The 20,031-nt window shown below is 41.7% G+C and overlaps 2 protein-coding genes across 2 annotated transcripts in view; both read left to right on the forward strand.

Moving 5' to 3' along the window:
• The window catches only part of LOC138617335 (ephrin type-A receptor 7-like), a 360,848-nt gene that overhangs the window by 208,738 nt on the left and 132,079 nt on the right, over window positions 1–20,031 (forward strand). The window lies entirely within an intron of this gene.
• crybg2 (crystallin beta-gamma domain containing 2) overlaps window positions 1–20,031 on the forward strand; it is a 38,941-nt gene that overhangs the window by 7,396 nt on the left and 11,514 nt on the right. Inside the window, exons 3-7 of the mRNA XM_069699576.1 lie at window positions 2,724–2,879; window positions 3,144–5,797; window positions 12,461–13,625; window positions 14,228–14,905; window positions 19,516–19,563. Of these exons, the coding sequence (XP_069555677.1) occupies window positions 2,724–2,879; window positions 3,144–5,797; window positions 12,461–13,625; window positions 14,228–14,905; window positions 19,516–19,563 (4,701 nt within the window). The remainder of the gene's footprint in view (window positions 1–2,723; window positions 2,880–3,143; window positions 5,798–12,460; window positions 13,626–14,227; window positions 14,906–19,515; window positions 19,564–20,031) is intronic.

Consider the following 20,031-nt stretch of genomic DNA (forward strand, 5'->3'; position numbering starts at 1 on the left):
TCTTTGGACATGCGTAGAAAAAAACCCAATACCATTTAAACCTCTCACTCTGCTGTCTTAGAAATTTGTAACAAAAAATTCTCAATTTGCTTTTAACCCTCATGCTATATTGTGTAATGATGATATACAGGGGTTAACAGAAATGACACATGATGCTACAATTTTAAACAGTATAAAAGGTTGTGACTAATATTGTGAAGAGTCTCAGTCTCATTTTATCATTCCTAAAATGCATTCATAGATTCTTGTGACAATGTCTTTCATGTTGGTGTGGTCGAGAGTGTTCACTCTCAGATTGCAGAACAGGCCTACAGGTTTTCTCAAGAGCAGTCTGAAGGAATGAGAAACTCGTCTAAACAGGAATATTTTCGGGAGTATATATTTTTTTTTCTTGAAACATGATCGTCCTGTTATGTTACTTCATAATTGAAGTGAATTCATAGTTGATCTCCCTGTTCAGCGGTTGCTCCAGTCCAGCTGTGGTTTAATGACTGCCTTAGGTTCTTTCTTGCATAATGATGATCAAGCACACGTAGTTTTGGAGTTGCCCCAAAAAGGGACAGATTTACGGCATGACAGCAGGTGACTAACATACACGAGTTCTCTCTAGAGGGCACCATATGACAAAAAATAACATGGGCAACACTGACGGTCTGCACGCACAGTCTTTCCAAACTCGGTGAAGAAATTTGTACTTTCTTAATACTCAATTTTATCTGCATTACTTTGGCCTTTTTCATTTTCAGCGTTGCCTGAAGTTGATTTAATTTAGGTTTAAGCACTTAAGCTGGTGGAAGACAGCGCCAAGGCTCCAGAAGAGGGTGCCAGTGCTTTGTTTTACAGGTTGTTGTGGTGAAGATCGGCTATGATCAGACTGTTGATGTCGTTGAGACCTGTTGCGCAGATGACATATTTTGCCTCTTAAACTGTAATTCATTGATTAGATTAGGTGCAGTATATAGTACAGCTTTATAAGTTGGAAGACAATAGGGGATTGTGTATTGCGTTTGGACAGATGATACAGAATGGGCATAAAGCATAAAATAACACACTTCGCTAACGGCATCATGCAGTGGTTTGTGGTAATAAGGTGGGTTAAAGCATTAGGCTACTGGTGGACTAAAACATAAAATGCCTTATCAAAATTTTTGCAATATTGGATCTTTTAAGGTGGCTTGGGGCCTGTATAAATGCTGACTCGGCGTTCACGCAATTAAGCGGTGTGTCGAGTGACGATTTGGTTTTAACCTCTCAGCAAATTGTCCTTCATTTTATGTCAAGTCAAGCTAAAACAACAATTTTTACCAGTAAGACTTTTGAATTTACTTTGACGTAAATCACAGAAGGGTAAAGCTTTTGTGGGTGGTCGTATCTCCGTTTTAATCTCTGTCCCTTCGTAGTTCACTTGCAAACACACGCATACGACACGCATCCACACCTTTCGGCAGAATTTTGCTGATTACATGACATTACATTTCATCTATCCGACGCTTTTATCCAAAGCGACTTACATTAAGTGCATTTCAACCATGAGGGTACAAAACCCAGAACAACAGGAATCAAGAAAATACAATTTCTTCAAGAAAGCCAAACTACAAAGTGCCATCAGTAAGTGCCATTTTAAGCGCTGCTAAAGTTCTCCTGTTCAAGGTAAAGTCTGAAGAGGTGTGTTTTTAGTTTGCGGCGGAAGATGTACAGAGTTTCTGCAGTCGTGATTTTGATAACATATCTGTTAAGGCACCAGACTTCAGATGTGTTTAATAAAGAAGAGTTACCCTGTTGACTCACTCGACTAATTTTCCACTCCGATTGTTGTCTTTGCTTGAAATACTTTACAAACTATCCACCGCAGAAGGAAGAATTCTTGCAGGCACACCCAGTTAGAAATGTGACAGATGTCTGTGACAGACAGCAGTGTGTGTCATTCTCCTTTGTCATCACAGCTCAACAAAACAATGGCATCACTTTTATCTTTTCGATCGATGTTTTCCTACACGAGCATGCTTTAGTATCTTTTTAAAATATCTGTCGGGGAACACCCGGTTCGTACAACCTGCTCTCCAAAAATACTTTGACATCACTTTTAAGATAATTAGTTTCGACACTTCCACTTTCTATTTTTATTTGGCTGTACATGATGTAGATTTTGTGATTTTGTGATCTAGAGTTGACTACAGGATTTTTAACAGTATCGTGTGGTAATTAAAAAAACCTCTGACTAAGTATCTCGGTAGCCACTACTATAGGTTTTGTAAATCGTGTTCTACTAGTCTTTCATTTCTTTCAGGGTGGAGCAGCTTTTACTGCTTGGAATGAAGTTAGTGTGTCAATTCTTTTTCTTGTTTATATGTGCAAGGACTCGTAATCTGTGTGATTAGAATTGTGCAATATACTCATTCTTACCACCTAAAGAAGCCATGTTGGAAGGTTCCTAATTAACTTTTGGTGAGGGCTTAAAACGGTTAGTATGTATGGTATGGGTACGTTTTTATTCTATTTAGTACAAGGTAAGTTTTATAAGTTAGGTACTCATATTTTTACAATGACAGATAAAGCAGCAAAAATGTGTAAAAGTTTCACTGTTATTAATCACAAAATAGAGATTTGTAGATGCTTTTAGTAACACGTTATATTAATTTAGATGATAACTATCTAGGAATTTGATCTTGCGTTACATTATTTTCTCGCGATTTTCACCTCTCTTCAAATTTTGTCTCTTCCAGGGTAAAGAATTCAGCTACTCGGAGTTGGACCTCCGTAAGCCCAAAAGGTTTGCCTCTTTTTCCTTCGGCCTTAGAAAGAGGAAGAAGAAGGATCAAGAGAATATCTCAAAGAGCATTTTTGGCCTTCATAGCCAAGGCATTGAAGAGCAAGACGAGGTAACGCCATTCCCTAAAGTTCTCCTCAACTTCATTTGACATGTGACAATGCATTAACATTGTGGGACCGAGCATGTGTTTTTCTGGAAGATACTTCTCGGGTAATATCTCTAAAACCCAGAAGGTTGTTTAACGAAATTTAAACCAGTTTTGAAGGTATATCCAGAAAACTCATATCTACAAATCATGAATATTTCCATAAAAGGTTTTGACTGTATAATCTGTATCATTCTATCAGTGAAACTGTAAATGATCTTCTTCTAGACTCCTGTGGACCTCAGTCAGATGGAGTTGGGTCAGACCAACACCAAGATGATGTTCAGTATGTCTCAACCGGAGCTTGATAGCAGCAACACATTTGACATTCCTTCTCCTCCTCCTGTGGCCACAAATAAGTCAGAATCATACTTTACTTTTCCTAACCAGTCCCATTCATCTGTCACAATAAACACCCAACCAGAATCAAATCGACCTCTCACCAACGGCTTTGATATTTTGGACGTTCCCGAGGAAAATCTGAAAGCACCAATCGCGTCCATTCCTGAGCTGGAACTGGACTATCCCGGTTCATCCGAGAAGAAAGAGACCATTCCTGTTCACATTGACTCATCCAAAAGTGATGCCAAGTCTTCTCCTACCACTCGTACACAAACCCCTTCTGTTGTGAATACCCAGACTGCACCTGGCCTTTCATCCAGCCAGCCGCCAATCGTGCTCCACACCACAGATCACAAAGCAGCGGCTGTCGACTCGGCCCTCCCGAGCAACGATCCGAGCGACAATGTTATCCTCCTAGAGTTCAACAAAAACACTGAATCCACCGGTGTGTCTTTATCACATCATCACCCTGATGCCCCTCACACAGCTGAAAGTGCAATCTCAAAGAGTGATCCCTCCCTGGCAAGTGTCGACTCCAAAAATGACACCACTGTTACAGAGTCGGCTTCTGTTCATCACGCGGCAGACACTCCCAGCATCCATAACGAAGTCTTAATTTCCCGCACTCCTCCCGTGTGTAGGCCTCCTCCCGAAACTGCCAAGAGTGTCGCCACAACTTCGGCTGTTAGCGGTGAAAAGAGCGTCCGTCTCGTCAGTCAATATGCAGTTTATGGAGCTTTGTACGATTCGCTTTTCCCCAAGAGTTTCACTGCCGAGATAATCTCTTCGCTCTTGAGCCCTTCACCTCAAATCCGTACAGAGATAAGACATCACGACACCAAAACAGAACCTGTCGTGGTCAAAACCCTGAATGAATGCCACACAGAAACTAATATTATATACTCTCGCCTGTCGACTTCACATGAGTTTGAATCTGCCGCTCGCAGAATGAATGATACTGGAGATGTTTTTGCCTCCCCCAGCGAAAGGCAGACGATTTCTTTAAGCGAGAGCTCCGGATTTACCTCGTACCAAACCTCTGGTGCTTCTCGGCATGAAAGACACCTGGAACAACCTTCCTCTCCCGATTCGGGTCCTAAACCTGATGACGGTGATAACATTCCTTACTCAGAGCTGACCCGCTCCAGCTCAGAGGGGATATCGGACAGCAGCAGCCTTGTTCGCGACATTGTCAGGTCCGTCCCCGTGTGTCAGAACTCTCCCCCTCCCGCTTCTGACTGGGTAGCATCCCGAGGGACGGATACTCAGGTTACCGGCTCCAAGCGGAGAGTGATCCTCTTGAAAGAGTTAGTCACAGACGAGGAGGGCGCTGCTGCCGGCTGTCCCTCCGCGGAGCCGGATAAAATGAGTGCAGTGAAGGAACTTGAGCTAAATATTCAAACGGAGAGTCTTTCCGACTCCTTTGGGCAGACGGATGACGGGCCTCAAAGCCCCGTGTATCTGAGCATGGGGTCAGATGATGGCATTGCCGTGGAGATTTACTACAGCGCTGAAGAGGACAACACGGTGGGCAGCGGGGAGGAAGAGATGTTCACGACGGGCGAAGGAGAAGAAACTATCGTGGCGGATGGTAGGAAAGATGTGGCGCTGCGTGCGGATGCTGCGGAAGGAGGGATGAGCGGGAGGGACGAGGGAGATGTGAGAGTCGTGATTGTTAGAATGGAGCATGAGGGCAGAACAGGAAGTGAAGAAAAGACAGAGGATTGCAGCAGCCGAACAGAAGTACAGCAACAACTAAGAATGGAGGAAACGGGAACAACCGAGTTTCTTGTCGGCAATGATGCAGAGAGTCAGGAGGAAGAAGCAGAAACCGCAGCGCAGCCACAAATGAAAGAAGACAAGCGGAAGGAGAGGAGAAAGGAGGAGTTACCGGCCACACCGGTTCAGCAGGTAAACACACTGATGGTATGTGACTTGGCTTCACCCGCCGGTGAGATGCACGGGCAGAGGGAGGGGTCAGAGGGAAACTGGACCGTGGACTTGGAAACAGAAGACCGCCCTAATGGAGACAAACAACTCCCAAGAAAGGAGGGACAATATCAGGCTCACGAAGATATCAGGAGTTCTGAATACATACACTCCACTGGCAGTAACACAAGAGAGGAGGATGGGATCACACCCTCATTAACAGGGGCAGAGGCGCAAGTTTCACTGACTGCAGAAACAGAAAAGAGAGATGAAGCGAGCAAAGAAAGCATAAAAACCAGCAGTATCGCCACAAACGGTGCTTTAACAGATACTTCTGGTGCTGCAGAGGTTGACGCAGAGAATGTGACGCACAGCCCGGAGCTGCAATCAGACGCCACGCAGATTGAACACAATAGGGCTCCGCAAAGTAGTGAGTGGGCGGATACAATTACTCAGAGCCCTGACACAAACATCACGGCGCGAGAGCAGGTGGCAGCAGTCGAGCTGTCAGCCCCGAACAAAGACGCACATCATCCTGACGGCCAAGCTGCAGAGGCTCCCTCAGAGAGCCGCGAGCATCCGACCGAGGCCCGACCCGACCTGACCCAGGGGTAGGTGACGCAGTCTTGTAGCGATGGAAAAAAAAGTTTCAGTTTTGAAGTAAATCATTGTCAACTCTGGCCTGAAACTGGTTTGCTGTCATTCAATTTCACGTTTAAGGGAAAGTGCAATAAGTTATTCGACACATTTTGAGTGTTCGGTGTCATTTAAGAAATTGCTTCTTTTGTAGTTTTAAGTGCTGGAAAGTGCAACATGTGGCCTTCGGGGTGTGTTGGATATATTGTTATGTAAAAGCTATGTATAATAGTAGTCTTTGAATGGGTGACCTTATCACCTGACCGTGCAGCCATCTGATAAGGCCCTGAAATGTGTGAAGGCTAAACATTTCCCCTGATAAAAAGGGTCAAGAGTGGATGAGCTGTCTTGTTTACAGCGCGCGATACCCGTTTATCGTCAATCATCCCTTTTAAAATCCACCACATGTTAAACCATTTAACCTCAGGTTAAACAAATCCAAGCAGCATGTGTAGTCCACTGATCTCATCTAATGATCCACGTACAGTGTGGAGTTGGCGAGAAGAACGCTAGCAGCGATATTGATTTTGCTTGTCCACGACTCTGAGCGATCACTCCGTATTGTAGGGTACACATATTGTGCTTTTTTTCTAGCCGTGTAGTGATACAGTGAGTTTACAGTCTGGCGCAATACACAATACAGGTGTCACGGGTTCAATATTCTCTTCATTTTTTATTTTTTTTCCCCTTATGACCAACCAAACCAAAAGACATCTGAAATGCTTTTAATAATTGGAGGGAAAAAACACATCATCTTCAAGCACTTAATATCTTATGACAATTGCATCTACTACTATTATTTTCGACATCATTTGATTATGTTTTGATATTTCTTTTACTTTCTGGGTTATAAACATCAGAGGTTAAGTACTAATGCATATTCCAGTTTTCCGGAGACGTAGGTCATGTCTTCAGGTTGCGATCACAACCTCGATCACGTAAAACAGAGGAAAGCAGCAAATCCTCAAATTTGAGGAGTTGGGACCAGCAGATGTTTAACACTTGTACTTAATAAATTACTTAAACGATCAGTAAAGTTTTCTGTTCATCAACGTAATTGACAATTAGTCTATTAAATCTTTCAGCTTTTGTTGCATTATTAATAGATACATTCCTGTAAACTTCTACGACAAACTCTAACGTAACTGACATGAATTAAAGCTGACGACAGCTTCTGTTCCCCACAAAGAAACAAACAGTGTTTTACAGGCTCTTTTCAAGCCTGTATTAGATCAGCATTTGATATGTCATGAGTAGATTACAGTTGGACTATCACTTAAAACTCACGTTTCCCTTTAAAACAACTGAGCAGCCCACATAAACAGACATTTGGTACTCGTTGCATTTGCATGCGCTCTGCTCGGCGCTGCCTCCTTACATCACTGAATGCTTTCCAGTAATATGAACTGCTTCCATCTCCTCAGCCTCCTCCAGCACTAGCATTTAGATTTATGAATTTACAATATCACAGGGCGCAGAGCCACTCAGTACTCGCATGCGTTATTGTTGCAGTAAATGCGTCAACCTTTGAACCGAACTTACCCACGAGACCACGACCCTTTTTATGTCCCCATCACATCCTGACGCCTGTAACACTGGGAGGTCCGAAGTACCATAATGCTCGTTGTTATTTTCTAATGGGTCTATGCAACAGAATGACTTTTTTGGCATTGGAACAGCATTTTTATCTGAAGCTGGCTTGTGATCAAACATTTGAATTCACAGGAACAAGCCGAGCTGAAGGTGTTGTCAGAAGGAAAGCCAGTAAAGAATTTTGAGCATGTGACCACACCTTGACCACATAACATCGAAGGGAAAATCTTTGGCACTGCGAGGGGAGCTGCGGTAGTGTGCGTTATTGTGCTGAGCCATGTGTTTTCTTGATGCATCTCTACCAACTACAATGTTTGGTTTGTGACCAAAGTCGTAACAGTTGCAGGCAAAGAGCATGACTTCCTGTTATTTTTGCGTTGAGATGGTGAAAGAGATGAGAAGCCCTGAAAGGTCTTAACTCGGTGCGGTACGTATAGAAAAGACTATATGTCAGTTACACGTGAACCAGAAGAATTCGGGTATAAATATCAACTTTATACAAAATATCAACTTCTGTGTTGCTGGTTTTGTTGCATCTTTGGTGCAAATAGTCTTCAAATCATTTAAATATTGCTTATTAGTGTCAGTATGACGGTGTGTCTGAATATTAGGCAATTTGAGAATCTGGAGGTTTTATTTTTAAAACCACCAGATGGCAGAAAAGGCAAGTCTTTTATCTGTGAGACATAGACACCAGCTGGAAGATTACTATAATCATGACACATGGAGAACAACCGGCAATTGATAATGAACATGTCATTGTCAAGGGGAATTTAATGCATTTACTGTGTATATCGTATAACAACTATTACTCAAAGAACCCTGAGATTTGTAAAGATGGAAATGAAACATGAATCAGGGTAAATAATGTAGCGTAGTTAGTTTTTCACACAACAGTATTTATTATATTATAATTGGCTTTTTATTCATGCAACGCTTTTCTGCTTTGCTCAGAATTTGAATGCATTTTGCAGATACATGTTTGAGGGTAGGGAACTGAAATACAGCTCAAGGACAAAGTAGGATTTGTTTAAATACTGAACATTTCCAATAGAGTGTGCACTTCTGTAATGCTTCTGTAAAATATTTCCATAGACTTTTGTCTTTTTTTCTTTTTTGGAACATGCCAATGAACACATGGCCTCTAAACCTGCTGATGCTGACTGAAAGACGAACAAGGCATTTAGCCAGCCCCACCTGGCAAACATTCCTCTGAGAAGTAATGAGACTCGCACTCAGACTTTCAATGCCTCCAAGGGCCCAATGATAAAGAAACACTGGTCACGCAATAGCACAGGTGCAGAACAACGTTTTTATTATGTGCTACATCATTATTATTATTATTATTATTATTATTATTATTATTGTTCCATCTCTACCCAAATCAGAGAAGGACGCAAAGGCTGTTTGTAGTGGGAATAGATCTGAAGCTTGTCGAACCACTTCTGGGTCCTCAGTCTGAACGCCAACACCGAGCTCTTTCCTTTCTATTCTTGTCCAAGTGTGACTGACTGGTTGTTGTCTGACAGCTGGCTTGAGATGCAGGTTCAGTATTCAAATGTTTAGAGAATTCGCTTTGTTGTACATCATCTTCTGTCAGCAGAAAATGTGAAGTTGGTTTATACCACACCTTGACCTGACAGAAGTCATCTTCAGGAAATCCTTCCGCTTCACAGTTTGCTTTTAGAGTAGGTCTTAAGCCAAGAGTCTTTCAGGGTTTCCCCTGTGCATATTGTAAATGTTTTTACACTCTTTAAAACTTGTTTTTTTTTAAATAATAACTACAATCCAATCTTTAATTTTTGATCGTCACACATCAGTCAAGTCAGTTTTATGCTGTTCTTGGAGTCTTCACATATTTTCCGGGTTGCGCTGCCTTTAGCCGCCATGTAATTGATGATGCGTAAACAACATTTGAACTCTTTTACTTGAGCTCAGTAAAGTTGCAAAGCTGGCTGATGTTTGACAGCCAGATAGTCTCTTCTACAGTCAGTAAGCCATTTTTTAATCTGCTGTTAATATGTAAATAGAAGGGAAGCTATATATTAAAAAAAAAACATGTTAAATGGTTACAACTCTGTTCCCATTTCTGGAATTCCATGTAAATTATTCAGATGTGTTTTTCCTTTAAAATTATGGAAGGAATCACATTGATGATCCCCTTGTGGATTCTCAAGTGAGTTAGATGTAGACTGCATGTGTTCATTCGGCAAGCTTGAGTTTATCATTTGTAAACTTTCAAAGTCAATCAAGGTTTCACCCGAAATGCACTAGCTCCAGTCTAAATTCACATGTTTTTTTTTATCTTCCAAGAAGAGGAAAGGTTTAACATTTTTTGGTACTCGTGTAATTCTCAGACATAGAACCTTTTGACAGGCGAGATTTATAACGAAGCAAGAAATATGTTTAATTATTGTTTTGCGTGTGCTGTTAAGTCTGTTAATTGATACGGAGAGATCAGTACTGTCTCCTAAGAGCAGTTGAACATTTACAAAGAAATTACATGGAGGAAGATGTCATTCTTTGATCCTCAGAACTGCATTACAATGCAAGATGGAAAGAAATTGTACCCATGGTCATACATACAGTAATTGCATGGAAAGTTCTCCTTTCTTGTGCTCACATTTTCCAAACTGTTACTCTTTGTTTCTTTTACATATGGCTCTGGAATCCCTGAGGCTGTTATGTGTTCTAGAACATGGTTGGATCTTGACTTGGAGGTGTGCCTGTATGTAGTCACAAAATGTCTCTTAAACCTGATATTGTAATGAATTGTGTGGGCCTTTCTGTCTGCTTATGTATCTCCTTTAGTGTCAATTTTGACATTATTTGCATGTTACAGTGAGGAGGTTTTGGGATCACTGACAGAATCTGCAGGGCTGTAAGTGTGTAGGTGGGGTTTCGCAGTAAGAGCAGCTTACTGTACTCATTATGTCCTAAGAAGGAGCCTAATTCATGTTCAACCATGACTATTTTAGATGCAGTATGTTGGGGGTTGTTGGAGCTGGAAGCAACCGGGAAGAAATACCTGCATACTCTACTATTATTCCAAATTTCTGTCAAGAATTAAAAAATTTTTTAATGCATTTTCATTGCATTTGTTATTTTTTTCTATTACTATGTTGAAATTACAATAAATCTCACATTATACTAATTAATTTCCACGTTTTGAGATAAGTAAAAAGTACTCAGCTTTTGTTATCCTCTACATTTTTTTTTTTTATGGCTAACCTGCCATAAGCACAGAGAAATGCACTTCACAACGGTTACATCAGTATTGCATCAGCACTCGTAATGCATTGTGACCTTTTAAATAAGCCACCCTTGCATAATGTGTTTGACCTCGTCTGAAACTGTAGGAGTGATTGCACCACCCAATAGTTTTTTTTTTTACTCTATTGTGAAGTTGGATGACAGTCAGTGCGTTCTCTGTGTAGTCTTACAACCTGTTCACCTTTTACTGGTAGTCGCCCACGCAGCCCGTGAGAACAACACCAAATGTTTGCCATTCATTAAACACGGTAATTAAACACAGTTCATAATGTCACCCCTCCTTTAAACTTTCCTGCTACACCAGGTGTAAAGATCCAGAAAGGTCAAATGAATCACGGCTGGAGAATCAACTCTAAATTACTGCTTAAGTCGTAAAAGCTTTTTTGGCATACAGTTTGATGTTAAGTTTATAAGATTATGTCGTGCTTACAAATAGTGTGCATGGGCTTACCAGTCTTCAGTACGCAGTTCATGTGCCTCCAAAATTGTACAGAAAAAAGCTTAAAAGTAAACATTATTAATTCTCATGAATCTCATTAAGGAAATTCACAGTTTCCTTCATGTCTCAAACAAATTTCATAAATGCCTGAATAAAACCTGATTATTATTATTATAAAAACAGAGCAGAGTTGTGATGATCCAATTTTCCCAAATTGCAGAGCTCGCACTACATATTTTACTCAAATACTCTTCATCTTTAAACCTCAGTAGCTGGTGGAAGAGCTTTTATTAAGATCTGTTTCTTCTAGTTAAGTGTAGTATAAGACAGGTGACACAGATTAAAAAAAAACATTGCAGAAACCAACGTGTCCTGACTTTTAGTCATTAGTGTGGGTCAAACTTCAAAAACACTGGATTTAACAATCAGCTGGATAGCATTCATTACATCCTCCCAACCTGCACACTCTTTGAAACTTGACACCACCACTTCAGTTTCCATCGACATGTTTGGAAAGCTTCCTTTGGAACCACAGACAAGAGAAGCCAGTACAAAATATTTACACAAGCCGAGCAGCACTTCTTATTACAAGTAAACCAACCTTCATGTGTAAAACCAGACCCTTTGAAAATTCATAAAGGTCCTTAAAAGAAAAAGATCAAATTAAACTACTTGTGAACATAACCATCTTTATATTGATAATATATTACCATACTCCTATAAATATACAGCTTATCAGGCTATCACATAGGTCTTATCCAACATCGTTTGACTGTTTGTGCTTACATTTTGAAGCGTGGGTAGTGGCGAGTATGTGTTGATTGTGACCATGACAGGAGAAAAAAAAAACCAAAAAAAAGCGCCATTGTAAAGACTTGCCCTGCAAAGTTCATGTGTGTTTACTTTGAGCAACGTTAATTTGTCAGCTGACCGTGTTTTGCTTGTGTGCACACGATCCTCCCAACACAAACTCACTGTGGGTGCATCCAGCCGAAACCTTGTGTCTCGTTTAAATAAGCCTCAAATGAAATGATGACCTTTCTCAGTTTCTACAGTAACTTTATTATTTACTTTTACCATTGTTGGAAAATGCAGATGGCAAACTTCAAAACAGCTACTGCAATTATGGGATCTTTCTAACCTTTATTTGACACGTCAAGATAAACAAAGTTGCCTTGTAAAATTTGTATTGTTGGCATTTCATTACTGCCACACCCTGAAGGCACTGCTCCACTTTATAGACTGTGAACAAGTTACCATTATACAATTAGCCTGCCTTTCTGTCTTCAGTGTTTTTGTCATTACGTTTTTCTTTTTCTCCGTATTTCTTTAGGTCACCGACGGCTTCAAGGACAGCCGCAGCTGCTTCAGAAGACTTTGCTTCAGAAAGTCACCACACGAAAGACGACCAAGAGTCAGTCGGCAAAATGAATTCAGGCTACAGCATCCTGAGCACCAGACTGTCCATTAAGAACTTGTCTCCCCCTAAAGAGGACGAATCCAAATATCGGTTTCACAAAATGTCCCTGATTAGTGAGGCTGAACCCACCGATGTCAGCCGGGATACCGTGGACTTTGACAGAAAAAGCACACCAGTAACTGAGTCAGATGTGACAGATCCCAGCTTAGAATATAAATGGAGAAATAAATTTGAGGGAGTAACCCAGTACAAACCTAACACAACAGAGAACTCCTCTTTGCATGACTCTCTGAGCTACAGAGCGTCTGACACCTGGACCATGTCCTCCTCCTCTGCTCTCCCCGAACCTACAGCGTACAAACACCTCAGCAACACCTTTCCCTCTTCCCTCCCCCCAGAGGAATATATCACCCTCGGCAACAGGCGGAGTGACGGGACTGCAGTTTATCTGAGCCAGGAGAGCAAACCAACGGCAGAACCAAAATATGAGTGGAGGAGGAGCTCAGTGGAGCAGGAGGAGGAGCCTGCTGCACCTGTAGCTGAAAGACAGGGACTGAGAGAGTCAGAGGGGATAAAGTCACACTGGGACTCACAGCAGCTCCCCGTGTCTGGCTTTTCCTTCACACGACAAACCAGCTACGACAGCACTGACGGTTTGAGTGGTGAAGACGACGAGTCATCACGATTCACTGGAGTGTTCAAGGCCACGTTCGTGGAGCTGGTCTCCGACCCTGCAGCTCCCTCCACCACTCCCCCCTCCTCCCCCGAAGCCGACTCCCCCTACCAGTGCGAAATGGATAGCCTGGTGGACACTCTGAAGAGCATGGGACCCTCCCTGAGGCCGAGGAACATGGGCCTCCGCCCGGCTCCCCAGGCCCTCCTCTCCTCTCTGCCGCCGATTGTGGAGGATGCTCCGAACCCCGTCACCTCTGACCTGTCTGTCAACCTCAGGAGTCCCTTAAAGAAGATGGAAGCCGAGTCCCTCAATGGACTGTACACACTGCCTTCTGACCTCGGACTGAAGAGGAGTTCCTTCAGAGATAATTGTTCTCCACTGGACATGATGAAAAAAAGCCAGGTATTGTATAGACTCTTAAAATCTTTGATTGCCTGATTTTTTTCCTTTGGTTGATGAAAACTTCATATATTAAAATCAAATTCCATGTGGGCTATAAGCATAAAGAACATAATTTGTTATATGTTTATATTATTGTTGTATTATTGTCTATTGAATGAATTATAAAAGTTTAATTGTTCTTTTAAAGGGCCATCTGAATGACAAAAACTTCATTGCCTTTGTGGTTGTGAGGTAAACTTGGCCTCTCAATCTGTAAACACATTTCTGAATGCAGTTTCACAATCTGTGAGCACTGTAAAGGAAATTCCATTCACCTACATTGTTTTGTGGTGATGCAAAAAACTCATAGGTGCATATTTAAAAGCCTCTGCAAATGAAACCAAAGCATAGCATGACAAGATGTTGATGATTTAGAGGTACATGAGAATATATGATTCAGTGGTTCTTGTTTTGTAATTTTGGGGTGAATTCAACCTTTAATGCATGTGTGCCGTCACCTGCAGCACCAGCAGCAGTCTGGGACAAGAGGTCTGAACATGAACCTTAGAGCATCTGCTACTAACAGTATTGTAATGAGAACATCCTCTGACTCTCCTCTTCAGGATTTACAATCTCCAACGCTGAATGGAAACGGAGTGCTTCCATCTTCCGCCACCAGCTCTCGCCTAGAAAACAGTGTCCTGTTTGCAAGCTACAGGTCATCATCCGTAGATCAGACCCCGGAAAATGGAAAGCCCAATCGCTTGTTCTTCCATACCAACTCGCTACCAGAAACGGGGCCTTCAAATGACCGCATAAGCCAAGGGCCGAGGGAACACGGTGAACCCGGCGTTGGATCAGTGGGGTCCGGTTATAAGGGTTTCTCCTTCCTTTCGAATTCCACCTCGTCGGGCACCCTGACCAGAGCTGAAGACCCTAACATGCGCATGAGTCAGCCTCCTCCGTTGAGCATCAGCCTGCCACCTTCCGGCAACAGTCCGACCCGTGTCCTCAGCCCCACCCGCCTCCTCAGTCCCACAGGCTCCATCGACCTCCACCGGCCCTTCACCACCACAGACTCCCCCTTATCCATGTTTAGCCAGACAACCGGTATGGGGACGGGTCTCGGTACAGGGAGCCTGGGCACTCCCACCCTGCAGAGGAGCTTCAGTCTTGAGTCCCCTGTGGGGGGACAGACGTCGTTGCTCAGCAACGTGCGTGGAGGGTCTCTGTTCCAGAACCAGGAACCTGAGCCTGACAGGAACTTATTGTCAAAATACAGAGCCTTCCCTGACGCCTACGTGAGTATGACTAGATTTGCCTATTTAGTCTTACTGAGTACTATTATTTTTGCTCAGGTGCCATTCAAATATATAACAATTCAGGCAAGAAATGACATGATATTTGATTAGGCAAACATGGCTGTTCGGATTTATGGATTCTGACGATAGTTTTTACAACTAATTTGGGAAGAGACATGCACACAGTGAATGACTTGTGCATCCTTCTGCACGTCAAGTAGTCACAAATATAAACAAACCTTTTACCAGTTAGGTAGGTCTGGCTGTGCATTACTCAAAAGGTCTGCAGTGAGTGTCATGGTGTGTGGGCCGTGAAAATGGTAACTAGGTCTACGGTGACAAAACGAGAGGAAGTCCTCTACATAGGCTTCTGCCTTTGTGTGTGTGTTTACTTGTTATGTCGGCAGCTCTTATCCTCACTCTTAGATCTGTTGTCTCTCACCTATTTTCAGCTGACCTGCTGTTTGTCTTTTTGACATGACTTCACATGCGGTTTGTTGTGCACACAGGAAACGTCCCTTTTTGTGTGGCTCCTGCTGGTCTGTGCATACCTTAAGTACACACGGTAACATGTACCATTTAGACGGCTTCTGCATTAGAATATTTGTAGAGCAGCAATAGTAATTAAAATTGCAAATGACTGCTGCTGATTTCAGTATCACCCAGGGCATCCAAACCCATATTTCCTACCTGTCACATCCATGCTGTTCCCCCCCCCCCCCGAATATCACAGAGTTACACAGAAGAGGGTGTGTGTCGAGACTTTGATTCAGGCATGCATGCACTTGTTCTTGCCCTCCAGCGTTTACGTGTGTCTGTGATAACTGATTAAGCTTTAAAATAATTTTTACAAGGAAAAATATCTGCTCACACGTGCCCTAATGGTGGTACACGCACACATACACACACACACACCATCTCTTTATGTCAACACATGGCTCACACGCTAATCCTGGATCACACTGACACTTTCAGTCGCACCTCTTGTTTCACAACTCGACTAAGAAAGTGTCAAAGCATACCAAACACAGAACTGACAGAAGGGAGGAGTGGGATGTTCTAACAAGCAGCTAATGATGCTGTTCTCTGTAATATATCATTTTGTTGATCATTTTTATCTACATAATGGATAGTGGTGATATTTCAGTCAATGCAGATACAAGCAGTGACAGCTGGATTCTAGAGGTGTAACACTGGTCTACAGCTGTCTTGTGCAGCGTTCAAATGTTTACACAATGTTCAGTAGTATGGCTCCGGGAGGTCTTCTTTTTTTTCAGGCCAAAGCACACAGCATGACCTCAGCTCATATTACTGACTATGCCACTGAGAACAATACTGACTTCAGACTTCAGGGCTTCTAGAGATCTGTGCGGGTAAAATATTTCGGTAGCTGACATTTTTCAGACTGCTTTGTGAAGTATTCGGGCTTCCAGGGCTTCTGAATAATGTATAAAATGGAGTCAGACAAGCAATGCTGACAAACTTGCATTACAAATTACGTACAGCAGAGATGCCTATGATTGCTTCTGCCAAGGCAGCTTCATTAATGGTAGCCAAAAATGAACTTGTATTTGATTGAGGTGTTTGGTCGCTTAACTCGTCAACATTTTCCTATAATTCTAAGATTTTACAATATTGTAGATTTTAACATTGTGTAGAAAAGTTTACACACCAGATGCCGAAGTGGTGCTGATAGTTTGAGAGGCATGTTATCAAATGAAACAATTTAGAAAAAGGGGGCATAAATTATGCAATACATAGTGGGTTTTTTACACAGGATTAATTGCATATACTACATATGTATAACTGTCTTGTCCAATGAGTCCCAGACAATTAACTGTTCAAGTAATGTGTTAGTATTCCCGCTCCGAGTTGGGTGTCAACAGGGATGTATTTTACAGCTTCATCCTGCTCTGCTCCTGTCAACTGAAACAAAAGGGAAGTGGAAAATAAATGTTTGGGAGCGTGTCAAAATGAAAACCCGGAGGAGGAAAGGGTATTTGGAATATATAAACATGACTTCTATTTAAGGTTTGTTTTTTTTGACACTTTCTTCGCTGGTGGGCGTGAATCCTCTGAAGCATTTGATTTTGGCAGAAGACTTTTTGTTCCCTGTTTTTGTTGTTTTTCTCCGCTGGACTCCCCGCCCATTCCAGCTATCTGTCTGTTCCTGCAGAGACAGGACCGCACCTTGCCTTTTGTATTTATCCTCACATTTCTCCACCTGTTAGCTTGATCTTTGATTAAGTGAAGTTGACAGGGACAGATGAGATTGGCAGGGTGAATGGAGCTGATGACAAACTGTATTATCTGTTCCTTTTCATACATTTCCATTGGCTTTATTCAGAAGTTCAATCCATGTGCATACTTTTTTTTTTTTTTTCTCAATTGCAGGATTTGCTGAAACCGCACATTCCATTTGTGGTAACTAATTTTATGGAAGAGCAGATCTTGTTCCCAGTCTGCTGGGAGGGAAGGGAGTAGAGGGTGAAAAGTGTGTGAGCATATTTCTATTGGGCATCAAGGCAGCAATAAGCATATCAATCCCTGTGAATGATGTAGCTGTTTGATGTTGACTGACTTTTTGAGCTATTTAGTGAGTTGAGTTAAGAAAGCAGTACAGGACACATTGCTCTTACAGCACTCCACTGATTTTTTTTTTTTTTTTTTTGGGGGGGGGGGGGGGTTATATGAAGTATTATTGTACTTTAATATGTTTAAATGATCTCATCTAAATTAGGTCATAAACTAGTAAAATGTTTAATGCAAAATCAGCAAGTAACTTAAGTTTTAGCAGATGGAAGTTTTAAGCCTGGGGCTTCTGTTTCACTAGTGCCAGTGTTAACATGATCTGAAACTGCTATGGTGCAGAGCTGTAAAAATTAGGTGCGTTATGTTATCTGACTCTATTTACATAGAGCCAAAAGTGATTTAATTTGGTACAAGACTTATTTAATTTGAATAGGTCTTTCTGGAATACAACCAATATGAGTTTACTAGGTTTAGTTTACCACGTTAGAAACTATTAATTTAATCAATTCGAGTCATGTTGATTTTTCGCTTTTTTAGAACCAGCACTTTCTTGTAAACTATCCGTAAGAGAAACCTGTGAAACTCAAGAGTCTCTCAGTCAGACAGGTTAAGACGTCATGGCAGTTCCTCCACCGTCTCAGCATTTCTCTGTCACTATGTGACAACATAGTTTTGGAGAAACGGTTCCACGAGTTAGGCTAAGAAGAATTAGGTTGTAAAGAAAATTGTAGCAGAATGCGAAGCAATACATACGATTCTATCACATGGGACTGTATGAAGTCATATGTAGTGCAAACATGCTACATGTTTAATTCATTTACTTAATATAGTGTGACATGCTGCAGGTGAAAGCTGAATAGACTTCAGTGTAGAAATGAATACTTCGGTGTGGACTAAGGTGGAAAATTGCCATTTGCCCATTCAATAGTTCATTTAAACATATGCACACTGCACATAACAACACATCTATCAGTATAAATACTCTATATTGCAATGCACACATAAAAATAACCAAGCCAATTGTCTGTGGCAGGAATTACTTACTCTAAATATGTTTTTGTTGCCATGGGAACCTAGTGCACCTGCCTTTATCATTCAGAGAACTGTAGTTACATAAATGAGTTTAGCCAGCGTAACACACTTTGAACACTTTTTGCAAGTAGAAGCACCCTATAAGTGGAGCCAGTATTTTTTAATACGAGAAGGGAGCAAGAACAATTGCAGGAAGCTTACAGGCTAATGAGTCACTCTTTTATTTAATAGGTCAGCGGTGAAAAAACGGCCCCTTGGCTCGCTTTCACTGAAAATGTAAAAAGGTGTTCTTTTACAATATGCCATTATGTGCTATAAGTTCAATTAAGTACAGCCAAGTTGCTTTATTCTTTCTCAAAGGTGGTTTCTAATTATAAATGTACTAGTCCACAGTAATAGGGCACAGACTACTGAAACAGTAGCTCCGGTAGCCGGCCCTCTTTGGTTGGTAACATGATCCAGATGGTAACCTGTTTCCTACAGAGCTCCCGGAGAGTAGAGGCCAAGTGACACCTGAGACGCGCGCGTGCACACACACACACACACACACACACACACACACACACACACACACACACACACACACACACACACACACACACACACACACACACACACACACACACACACACACACACACACACACACACACACACACACATTCTCTCATAGTACAGCTTCCCACTTCAATTTCAAAACAAAACTCAGCTGATGCTGCTTTTGTCAGTGGGGGAGTTTGAAAAGCGTCAGGTTAAACGGGTACAGTAGAGGAATGTATTCCTGTCTATCAATGATGTGGTTGTTCTGTCATGAAGGATGCACTCTTTCCTCACATCTGATGCCCCCAGAACCTGTTGAACAGCGTGACCTAGACATAAACAATGTGTGGATTGTCTGGCATGTACTGTGTAATGTATTTTTTAGCCTTGAGTTTTTATCTTGGCTTGAATATTGACCTAAATTGCTCCAAGAAAAAAAGAAAAGTCACTGCTAAATCTTATCTGCATTAGAACGTGTGCTGATATTTTTGTTTCTTTTGCCCATAGCTCACGAAAGAGAAGGAACATGGCAAGCTCAATCCTCGTCCTGGAAAGGTGAGTCTCCTCATAAAATACACTCTTGAGTACAAATAGGCTGGTGAGAAACATGTTGACAGCTACTTTTACTGTCTGCTTTGAACCTATAACCAGGAAGTAATGTCACTGTGAAGTCTGTTACTATGGAATTTGAGTAAACATTGGCTTGGTTGACAATCCCCTCTTCTTCTTTTTTTTTTTTTTTACTGTGATGCCAAATGACACAGGAAGAACACATTCCTTTGAGTGTCTAAAGAATAGAGAGGAGACAATAAAGAAGATGAAGCGTCTATTCTTTTAATTTAGTGTGATGTTTCTCAAACACTTTTGGTCCATTGGTGATGATCTAAAGTACCATCAATTCCACTGAGTCTCAGTTCATGTCCTTACACACTTACACTTGCTATTTGAGTCCATACGTGTGTTAACTCTAATAAGTATGGCAACATGCAGCGCACTATGAGTACAGACGGTGTCCTCGTAATG

Source organism: Brachyistius frenatus, unplaced genomic scaffold (assembly GCF_029030835.1).
Source record: "Brachyistius frenatus isolate BFR_SWC_R1_liver_20210118 unplaced genomic scaffold, ASM2903083v1 Contig_2, whole genome shotgun sequence".
NCBI classification, from domain to species: domain Eukaryota; kingdom Metazoa; phylum Chordata; class Actinopteri; family Embiotocidae; genus Brachyistius; species Brachyistius frenatus.